We start from the raw sequence: 11,745 nt of genomic DNA on the forward strand, positions 1-11,745 counted from the left end.
CCCCTTTTTGTAAACTAGGCTAATTCAGTGAGGTGTTTGTGGTTGAGTGTATTTGTGTCTGCGTGTGAGAAAAACTGATGCAGAGCCAATATGAATAGGTCAACATGTCTTTCATAAAAACCAACTGAGATATAAAGAGAACAAATGTGCCATTTTTGCCCAAAGGCTGTCATCAGCTGTTGGAAACTGGAGGGAGGATATTCATGACTTCCTGATCACTTTGGACCAGTGCTTCCATTGCGGTAAACCACCATTAGTGTCCATCAAGATGAGACAGAGCCTTTGTGAGGACATTGCCTGTTCCCATGGTGACAATATGTCTCAATCCAGAATGTGTGACATCTGTGTAGACACAGACATGAAGGATATTTCTTGGAAATAGAGTGATATTCATCTTAACAATTCCCTCTCTGTCAACACGCAGCGAAGCTGTGCTACACTTTTAACTTTCAGATGGTGATATATTAAAATATGACTCAGCTATGGCTGTTAAACAGAAATCCCTTGAATATCCATCCATGTATTTAGCGCATTTTGAACAGTTACATCTGGTGGCTCGATGCGCAAGATAAATGATAAAAAGCACCGTGCAGCAAAATTGTTTCCATTTTAAGGAGTGGTTGGTCTCCCTCTCAGGCCTCTGATGGTGGAACAGCCCAGGAAACCTCTTTCCACCCACACACACACACACACACACACACACGCATGAAACCTCTGACTCAACTTGAAACCATGAGCGCTGTAGAGGCATCCTGCTGACTGCCTGGTGCACCCTGCCTCAGGTTACAGGGTTTGTCGCTGCAAAGGTCATCTGTGAGATAAACATGCAGTGTAGGCTACTAAATATTCAGTAAACCAGCAATAATACAGACTGAAATTAAATAACACACAATGCAGCTGCAAAACTTAACTTGGTATTGGGTTAAGATTAGCTCACTGAACATGGCTTCCTAGAGGAAACTTACCTCAAGGAGGTTTAAATGAGTTTCATGTCATTTAACATCTCGACTAAACAGACCTAAAATGAGACAATTGTTGACCAACGGTAGACTAAGTGGTAAAATGTATATGAACACTCATAAATATGAGAATTTAATGAAAACTGTTTGAGTTGATACTGAAATGTCTGACTTTTGGTATCTCTGCAAACCTGAACAGTTTGAGGCATTGTTGAGACCTCTAGAAGAGACCTGAGAAAAGAGAAACATGTAAACTCCCTGTAATATTATTTCTGTTTAGGAGAAAGGACACATATTGTTTTTCTATGGGATCATATTTGTATTTTGCTCTATATTTGTCATCTACCTGCATGTTGCCCTGACAGACATTTGATGTGCAACACCAACACTGGTATTGAGTCATACACAGGGGTGGGGCATTAATCTTCACAACGGCAAAAAAAAAAAAAAAAAAAAAAAACATAAAGTGTTTTATATAGCAACACATATAGCACGGTTTTCGCTCGCTTTAATGTACTTTCACACGATCTGTTACATTACTTTGTTCATTTCCTGCGTTATTTCCCTCTCCGTTGAAATTCAATAGGAGGCTATTACAGCACATTGTGCACTGCATATTCGCTGCTTCTGAAAACCGTCAAGGTGTCGTGGTCATTTTAGCGTTGTTTACTGCGTAAAATTGGCTAAATATTACAATTAAACACCACGCTTTGTGTTTGCAATCCACCCCTTGCAAACTTCAATAGTAGTGCGTACAGACCCGAGGGGCGGAGCCTAGATGTCGCAATCTTACTAAGAACAGCATCATCGAGTCAGGCTGGTGTAACACACTGAGCATATTAGACGTGCCCAGCCAAAGTGAGACTTTACAGTCGGACGCTCAGGCTGAGGGGCCACGTCTGATTTGTGATCTCATTACTAAAAGGACTTTTATTTCGGCAGCAACAAAAGACCAACCAAAGGACTGCTTTTTCATTTCGTGCTGTCACCAATTCGGACGCGTCCTCTAGTTAAACTTTCTTCGGACAATTCCTTCTGTTATTGCAAAACTTACAGTTAAGTGCGTTTAACAGCATTTTATCAAGTTTTATTTGTCCGGTACTCGCCGTGAAAGATCTAAAACTACATCCGACCACCAAATGACGTTATACCAACAGTGAAAATCAAGATCCAAGGAAATATTGTCCATGCAGGACTCGTTCATTCAGCGGGAATAAGGAACAAAGACATTCGTGCCAACAGCTGAAGATCTCTTGGTGTTGCCGCCAGACTCACAAGTATCAATTTGCTCAATCTCCAGGACAAAGATAAGGGCAGAACACGCATGGAAAAGGTCTAATTGTGCACGAATATCTGCAAAACACCTTGAAGCCGGGGTTACTTTTCAAAGCACCTAACGTTACTGTACAAGGCACAAACTGACTCATATTTATTCTGCATTCATTGGAGACGACTTTCTTATGCCGAGACTTAACTGCAGCTGACGGTTTCCCCAGTGCTCATTTCATAATATTGTATGTTTTTCTCATTTCTGTGGAAATGTTCTCTGACAAGTAGACTCAACTAAGTGCGCCTGTAGCTTTCATTGTTGTTTTGGAGAGGAGCGGGTCCTTTGTCTAAGCAGCGAGGTAAGTCCTGTAAACATTTAAGCGTCACATTAACCTCTATAATCACTGTTTAGTACATCCAACCAAAGATTAGTTCAATTACTGATCAACTTTCCCATTTAAACGATTATTGAGAAACACTTTGTGGTTAAACTTTACAAGGAAAGTGATGCAGCGCATGTTGTTTGAACCTAGTCGACTTGGATATCACATCCCATCTATTGAGCAGATTACTTCATCGTTTATTCAACTTGGCGTAGTGGCTTATGTTTATGCTAAAACCGCTCGCTCTGGGGATTTAGGTTCGAGTCCGACGTGACCTAGGTCAACACGAAAATGTTTAAAACAGAACGAAAAATACTAATTTTTAATAGAAAAAGTTTAAAATGGTGATGTGGAAGAAACTAGGCTACGTCAATCTATGACGTACGCTTGAATGTGTAATAACTTAAACACTGAATGACTCACAACAGTCAAGTGTTATGGAGCAATCCTGTTCATCACATAGTCATTCAATAGTTTTCAATTACACAACATAAACGAACCTTCCATTCTTGTTGAGTTAGTCAGTTAGTGTGAGATATTATCCCGCTGTTACTGAGTGTTGAAGTGTGGCACCATAATCAAATGCACTTCATCCAATCAGCCTTTATGCTGCCACAAGGTCACAAACTTACCCAGTCTTGTTTTTGTCACAGATGAGTATGAACCTGTCAACTCCTACACCTCCACTGCGACTGAAGCAAGTAGACTTTGAGGACTCTCACAACACCGATACCTTCAAATGCAAGCGCCGCAGACTCAGCCAGCCTCCATCCCCGGGTCTCGCACCCCGTCTTCGCCCCCTGTCCCAGACCCTTGAGCAGCCAGGGTCAGAGAAGCACCACGTCTCGCGTATTGGGCCCTACATCCTGCTGGAGGCCACAGAAGAAGCTCAGACGTTCAGAGTTGTTCATCAGGTCACGGAACAGGAGTACACATGCAAGGTGAGCATAGATGCTTCATTATAGTTTCGGTTAATATAAGTTGATGTAAAGAGGGATCAGTAATCATCTTGTTTTGGTATGTTGCCACCAGGTGTTTTCCATTAAGAAGTATCACGAGTTCATCGCACCCTACACACGTCTGCTTCCACACAGCAACATCTGCAAGATCTCAGAGGTGGTGCTTGGGGAGGCCAACGTGTACATATTCTTTGAGCGTAACTATGGAGATATGCACTCGTACGTGCGCACCTGCAAGAGGCTGCAGGAGGATGAGGCAGTGCGGCTGTTTGGCCAGATGGCAGCCGCGGTCGCACACTGTCATGAGAACGGTGTCATTTTAAGAGACCTTAAACTGCGCAAGTTCGTGTTCACCGATCCACAGAGGTCAGTAACTCTATTTTATTATTTAATTTCTAGCTAACTAAGTCACATCTGCTCTTGGTAGTATGGATGCATAATATTAAATGCCAGCAAATATTACAAAACTTTTTTGCGCACAGTATTGAATTTAATTAATCGCGCATGCTCATTTCCCCTATTTTTACTTTTCAGTTACCTTAGTTGTTGTTTAATACTAACTAAATGCAATTTTAAAAAAAAGCATGAATATTTTGATAAGATTGTTAAAGGTAAACTTTAGCAAATCTTAAAATTAATATCCATTTTTTTTTATTGTTGTAATGCTAAATTTAGTTAGTATTTAAAATTACTTTGTGTTTTTATTTAAACAGTATAGAATTTTAATATTGGTTATATACATAAGAAAAATAATTATAGGTTTATTGGTATTGGACAATTTTAATATTTTTATTGTCAATATTTAGGTATAACATGATTACTCCGTAAAGGTGTTGTTCAATTTTAAATATATAGTAAAAACCATTTATATTAACTACTATATTAAATAATGTATAAATTAATTATAGGTTAATATAAAATAAATAGCTAAATAATAAAAAAAGTTAAAATAAAGCAATTTAAAAATGTATATAAAAAATTGAATTATGCAATTTTTAAATGTATAAATATTAGCTACACACTAATTACAACCTGCAGGATTTGAATAGGTGTTACCTTGTCTTGCTCCTCCAGCAAATATTTTCCAGTATTTTTAATGCAGGAGGTAGTTATCAGGTAGCTGATAGATGTCCTTTTGTTTCTTCAGAACAAAGCTAGTCTTGCACAACCTGGAGGACTCCTGTCTTCTTAATGGGAATGATGATTCACTGACGGACAAACATGGCTGCCCAGCCTACGTCGGCCCAGAGATCTTAAACTCACGGCACTCATACTCAGGGAAGGCTGCCGACGTATGGAGCCTTGGCGTTGTTCTCTACACCATGCTAGTAGGACGTTATCCATTTCAGGACGTGGAACCCACAGCACTGTTCAGCAAAATTCGCAGGGGTGCGTTCACCATCCCAGAGACTCTTTCACCCAGGGCTAAGTCACTGGTGTGTTGCATGCTGAGGAAGTCTCCCTCGGAGAGGCTCGAGGCTGGAGATATACTCTTCCACCCGTGGCTCCACTGTAACAACAACGTATCCCTCATCCAGCACTCCAGCACCAGACATTCGACAGATCAGGTGGTGCCTGATTTTGAACCAAATGAGAATGAAGATTGTTAATGAGCTGCTTCATTCTGTTTACCCACAATCAAAGGGATTGGACTCTATGGAGATAAGAGAGATTGCCTCATAAGGTATGCGGAGTTCAAGGGCATCAAATTGAAGAGATTCCAGTAACTATAACAGTCTGTTTTATACCTTGCAAGGAACTGCTGAGGTGTTTGGGATGGCCCAGAGACTGACCTTGTAGTCTTTACTGGCAGAAGTAACTGTGTTTTTGTTACCTCTGAAAATATAAGTTTGCGGTGATCTCTCCAAGAAAACGACACCAGAGGACAAAAAAAATGCTGCTTTCCTAGCAGACATTAGTTCACGGCACAGCTTCGTTCCTGAAAGAAAGTCATGAGGCTTGTGCACATGATTTTAACATCAGTATTGTCTTATCAGTGCATGGATTTCCCATTGTACACCCATGTTGCGTAAATTAAAGTACCTCTAACTTAATTCCTGGTATACTTGATGCACACTTTGTGCCTTTATGTACTGTTTACATATTTTTGCAGTGGAAAATAGATTTGATTATTTAAAGTGCCTTTTTTTCCCAGTAAAACAGCCAATGTTGTTGTTGGACTTGTTGAAGTACCAAAGATTTGAGTCTTTCCTCCCCCGGTCTGAGCATGTGTATCTGCAACGGGTCAGCACAAGTGCTCATGTTTCCTTTTCATGTGAAGAATTCAAAATGGTTTTGTTTTCTGTGAGTCTCTTTTGTAAATGTCTTTCCATCTGTTAAACTATGTATTTGTGCTGTAAAGCAGGTTTAACCCTGAAGGGATGTGGGGAAAATCATGTGCCACAGGAAGCATCCATATAATGGTTTAGAGGTGTGCCTGTCGAGCGAAACAAAGGCTTTACATTCATTAACGTTTGTGATGCCTGCATGCAATGCTTTCACCCTTTTTTCGTTAAAGTACCTGTAATTTTGTAGATATCTTTTTGTTACTAGCGAGAAGTGGACACTACATTTGTTGTTGTTTCAAGGGTTGACATACCTACAAACAAGTATTTTGTTGTTGCCAGTACAAATAAAATAAAAAAAATCAAGGCTGCATTGTTGCTTATTAACGATTCATTATGAGATCTGGCCTGATTAATGATATTAAAATCTTCACATTCAGTACAAATGCAGTACTTTTTTTTTTTATCCCAGCAAGGTTTTATAATAAGAACGTGTTTTCTGAAATAAAAATCGCAATCAGTGCACATTAAGTCAGTAAATATTTATTTGACACAGCATTTTGAAAGTAACAAAAATGCTCTTTAAAAGAATATTCATAAAAATGTGTTAAGCTGCCAAGAAGGAAATGTTAATGTATCATAAATGCATAAATCTGCATCCAATGGGGCTCATCCTTGTTTTTGTTTTTTTAGGATTATTACTCAAAACATTTGTAGAAATAATCTATGAAGTTAAGAGCAAAAGTGATCTTACATCTTTTTGATCGTATCCTGTTCTTATACTGGTGCAAAGCTGCGATACATCAAAGTGCTCAAAATTACAAACATAGATGGGCCACAGTCAAATCTAAAACAGAAAAGGAATTCAGTAAGATTGCAACTTCACCACATATGGCCAGATCTTCAAGAAGCCCTCCAACACATACTGTAACAGCGGACAATATGAGCTATAGCGCTCATGAGTAAGTGTTATTTATTCAAGCCACAGTAGAAAGACTAAGCAACAGCACTGAATCTGATCAGACAAATTCCTTCACTATCAATCTATATGTCAAACGGGATGTAAAGTTGAGAAACAGTCACTGACACCCACTCAGCGTTTATAGATAATCAATATCCACAGAACCAAGTTAGATCTACAGCTATAAACACATCAGCAAACAATATCAAGAGTCAAATATGTTGTCAGACAACAAAAAATAAGTCACCACAAACAGGTCTTCATGGAAGAATACAGAACTGCAATGTTTACTTCACGTTATACACCTCACAAATGTTACAAAATCCAAATAAAAACCAGTAACAACAAATAAAAGCTTTACAAAAACAACTTTACAGACCCATCATGGTTTTCCTTTCACATATTTGTTAGATTTGGGGACACAACTAAAAAAGGAAGTGGCTCCATAGGTCAAAACACCAATAAATTTACTGGGTGATGTTTACGCTGATATCTGTTTAAATATTATTTTTTCCTGAGGCAAGAAAGTTGCAGGAAAATATATTAAATCCTACAAAACAAAATGACACTCATCCATTCACTTCTATTGTTATTAATAGTGAAAAAAAATCAGGGGAATGTTGATAAAAATTAGTTATAAGCATGTATAGGACTCAAAAATTTGGAAACTCAAAATAACATTTAAATGTGAACTATGACTTACAATCTCTTCATCTAATGCTCAAAATGGTTAAAACTTAAAATAAGCGCCAAAACAATCTAAATAAATCATGCAGTAAAGGATAAATCGTGAAGTCATGGCCTAATGGTTAGAGTCGGACTCGTAATCCAAAGGTTGCGGGTTCGAGTCTCGGGCCGGCAGGGATTGTAGGTGGGGGGAGTGAATGTCCAGCGCTCTCTCCATCCTCAATACCACGACTGAGGTGCCCTTGAGCAAGGCACCGAACCCCCAACTGCTCCCCGGGCGCCGCAGCATAAATGGCTGCCCACTGCTCCGGATGTGTGTTCACGGTGTTCACTGCTGTGTGTGTGCACGTTGGATGGGTTAAATGCAGAGCACGAATTCTAAGTATGGGTCACCATACTTGGAAGTATGTCACTTCACTTCATAACCAGAGACAGAAGGATGCCACCTAGTGGAAATACTGTTGTAAAGTTCTTGGAGCCATAAAAAATTGTGTAAATCGTGAACGTGAATAAATGAATGAAGTTTGGGTAACAAAAAAGAATTATAATAAAAATAAATAAAGAGAGGGAGAATAAACCTTATATACTTGCACTCAGATGCAAATAAAACAACCTCTTTGGAAATGGGAAAAAAATAATAAAGTAAAAATAACAACACATATCACACGTTCCCTCCAGTGGAATTCAGAGGAACATTAAGAGAATGCAATGGAAAGTACACAGAAAAGTAAAGTAAAATGTTAAAGTGCAATGAATAGCACTCTCCGGATTACAACATTCCTAAGAAATGACCAACAATATATAAAATGGAATAAGAAACAGAAAAGAATAACAGGCAATTAAAACTCGGGCAAGAGATGCTGGCTTCAGATGACAAGAAGGAGGGTTTCATCAGGCGCACAGTGCACCATACCTGTGGAAAGACCCATCAATCCATCATTGACTTCAATAACACAAGCTGCTGCTTGTCAGTCTGGTAATATCAGAGTAATATTGTTTACAGTTACACTGTAATATTAGTTTTGGCTGTTGGCTCTCCACTAGAAAAAACACTGGAACCACATGATTTATTTGCAGTCATTTTTCTGTCAAATCTGAATGATGATAACGCAACACATGGGGGTTCATGATGCAGTACTTCTTAGAGAAGTGATACCAAATAATAACGGTGCAGTTTGCATAGTTCCTCACCTCTCTTCATCCATGTTGCCCTCTTCCTCTTCCTCATAGCTGCCTTCGTCTAACTCCAGATCCAGTTCAGTGCCGATGCCAGAGTCTTGTGGAGCCATAAAAAGACTTAAGGAAAAACACATAAATTCAGAACTCAATGGATTTTTTTTTTCTCCCCACATTGGACCAGCTGATCTTTAATAATAATAATAATAATAATGTAAAATAAATTGTATAAATAGACTAACATTCAAAAGGCCAGTAAGATTATTTGCATTTTTTTGAAAGAAGTCAGTTATGATCACTAAAGCAATATACATGAATAAAAAAGTAACATTGTAAAATAATCACAATGATATAAAATAACTATGTAAAAAAATAAATTTAAAAAATCCTGTGATGGAAAGCTGTGTGTTTTTTTTAATTGAATTTCATAATCATTCAGAAACTATTCTAATATCCCAATTTGGTGCTAAAGACACTTTTCTTATAATTAACTATGTTCAAAACAGTTGTGCTACATTTTTTTTTTACAATTCTTTGACAAAGTTCAAAAGAACAGCATTTATTTGAAATAAAAATCTTTTGCACATTATAAATGTATTTACTGCCACTTTTGATCAATTCAATGTATCCATGCAGAATAAAAGTGTTCTTCCACCCCCACATAACATAATACACAATCTGTAATAAAATCATTGCCTCTATCATTACAAAGATTACTGTTTTATTTGTTGTTGCTGAATGGCTTTCTCCCTGACAAAAAGATACTCACCTGACAGAACGGCATGTGAAGAACACAATCCTCTTCAGTCTTTTGTTATAAAAGAAGTAGTTGAAGGACCACAGGTTGCCTTCTTCCCCATAAGGGTCGGAATCCAGATCTGGATTGTAGCTGTCACAGAATGCAATCAGAGTTAATAATTTAGTGCTGTATCATTCAAACAAACGCTTCAAAAGCATTTATCAAATTTTAGGCAAGCCTGACTGAACATGGATTTTAAAAGCAGAATATCTACCTGTATATGTCACATTCAGCAAGACTGATCTCCTTGTCTAGAGCCTCCCATAACTGAGGCTGTAGTTGACTGTACGCCTCACCCGCAGCAGCAGACAAACTGCTGTTCACTGCATTAAACACCTGCGGAAATCATGAATTATGTCTTACAATAGTTTTATAATGCCCCATTCTATAAATATATATATATAAGAATGAGTGCATATGTTGTTTCAGAAATTGTAACCATTTTACATCAAAATTACCCAATTAACACTGGGCTCCTTGCTGAAATCATGGCCTTTGGTGCGACTGAAGTCGTAGTCCGGCCGGAAGGATTCATTGAGAGTGGCGATTAGGTAAAAGAGCGTCTTTCTGCTGCACTTGTCCGAGAGAGGACCCTCCCCGTCATCCAAACTCTGACTCAGTCTGGAAGTAAAACATATTTCAGTGAATGTGCAATGACTTTCTGGAAAACACGTTTGTATTGTGTGTAAGTGAGGGGGTCCTTCAAGAAAAGTCTGACTTACTTGTTGGGGCTGATTCCTGAGCTCTGCGGAGGAGACAGAGCCTCCAGCACATGCGGCTGCCCCTCCTGACAAAACTGCTTAAACATCTGCTTGTCATCACCTGCCATCTTACAGGAGTAGCTCTCAATACTACAGAAACATCACAGCAGTGTCATTAGAAAAAAAAATAACTTTAAATAACACTCTGACACCAGAACAGAGTGAATGACATGCGTTTTACTCAGTTCCTCTTTATGTGTTCTGATAGTGTTCAGATATTTAAATGTTTTAGTATTGAGCACTTACCATCCAATTATCTTACAGTCTCCCGTTTCAATTGTGAGCAAACTGTTTATGGCCTCAAAACTTGAGTTTTCCAGGAGCTTCATGGTTTATTCAACTTTATTATATATATACTGACAGAACTGCAATGACTCTTATCGTCACTAGATGTCGGTTTCTTTGATAAACAACCATCGGACAGTTATTCCGCCGTTACACCAAACCAAAACAATGTTTAGCACGTTAGTTTGGAGAATATACGGCTCAAAAACAAATATATCAATAATAAACAACTAGCCAATACTGGGTTATAACCAAATAACCACTAACCTCGATGTCTCCAACAAAAGCCCCTTTAAAAACAAACTGCTCTCTATTACATTCAAATATAAAAAAGAAAATAAAAATAAAAAAGCCTCCCTTGCAGATTCTTACGACCGCGTAAAAAATCTTCTTCGGTTGCTTAATGCACTTCTATGTCTAATAAATATATCTTCCTTTTTACTGTGAAATTTCCAATACCTGCCATTAAACAAGCTAAAATTTAGAGGGAAATTATGCATCCCAGCTACTGAATCAGAACTTGAGGAGAATTCCAAGGCTTATAAAAGCCTTAATCCTCGGTTTATGTTGTCTATTTGTGTGGAGGAATGACAACAGCAGAGGACGAGCGTTTGTGTTGCAGTTTTCGGTCGCAGTAATACGCAGTTGTCTTTTTCCTGTGTTTTTTTTCTGTCAGGATGGTGGTCACGTGGGGTCCGGAGCTCTATAGGATACAAGTGTTACATGTTTACCGCCACCTGCTGGCTTGGGGTTTAATGGCGCTGCGGGGACGTTGAATGCTTGAATCTGATTGGCTGACGAACGTTCTAAGGTGTGCAATTATTTTCAGGGAAACCGCGGCGAACGTAGTTCCAAGCATAGATATATATAGACTGACTAGTATATGAATTCTATATATATCTATGGTTCCAAGCACCGCATTACATGTCCACATCACTTCGCCAAATTATTTGCGTTATTTCAAAGGCCCTTACAGCCTAAAACAGCAAAAGAACCAAAACCTACAACGACACTGGCCAAACAAATAAATATAGTAAACATAAGGATACAAACGATAGATTATATTCATGTTTTTGCCACAAAATTACGTTTTTATTATGTACGGAAAGCTCTCTCTCTCTCCCTCACAGACAGTTTGTTAACAGACGCACTAATTTAGCGCTACTCTGACGATTTTATCAGTAACATAGTTTAACAACTTAAAAGTACATGACTTCTCAC

General features: G+C 38.5%; 2 protein-coding genes across 3 annotated transcripts; one reads left to right on the forward strand and one right to left on the reverse strand.

Annotated features, from left to right (window-relative positions):
* Positions 1–1,551: 1,551 nt before the first annotated feature.
* On the forward strand, positions 1,552–6,221 carry LOC306854643 (tribbles homolog 2-like). Its single transcript, XM_079392822.1, has 4 exons — positions 1,552–2,587; positions 3,265–3,552; positions 3,644–3,936; positions 4,718–6,221. The coding sequence occupies exons 2-4, from the start codon at positions 3,265–3,267 to the stop codon at positions 5,178–5,180; spliced, it is 1,044 nt and encodes a 347-aa protein (XP_079248948.1). The 5' UTR covers positions 1,552–2,587; the 3' UTR covers positions 5,181–6,221.
* A 156-nt stretch (positions 6,222–6,377) lies between these two features.
* On the reverse strand, positions 6,378–11,214 carry LOC306854644 (repressor of RNA polymerase III transcription MAF1 homolog). Of its 2 annotated transcripts, none has more exons than XM_079392823.1 (7): positions 10,486–11,214; positions 10,201–10,329; positions 9,937–10,099; positions 9,693–9,814; positions 9,449–9,568; positions 8,695–8,799; positions 6,378–8,416 (listed from the first exon to the last, which is right to left on the reverse strand). In XM_079392823.1, the coding sequence occupies exons 1-7, from the start codon at positions 10,566–10,568 to the stop codon at positions 8,395–8,397; spliced, it is 744 nt and encodes a 247-aa protein (XP_079248949.1). In that variant the 5' UTR covers positions 10,569–11,214; the 3' UTR covers positions 6,378–8,394. The 2 variants fall into 2 exon arrangements, with proteins under 2 accessions (XP_079248949.1, XP_079248950.1); XM_079392824.1 differs by having other exon boundaries at positions 10,792–11,183.
* Between the last annotated feature and the right edge of the window lie 531 nt (positions 11,215–11,745).

The sequence above is a fragment of the Barbus barbus genome (genome assembly GCF_936440315.1).
Source record: "Barbus barbus genome assembly, chromosome: 35".
In the NCBI taxonomy this organism is placed as follows: Eukaryota; Metazoa; Chordata; class Actinopteri; order Cypriniformes; family Cyprinidae; genus Barbus; species Barbus barbus.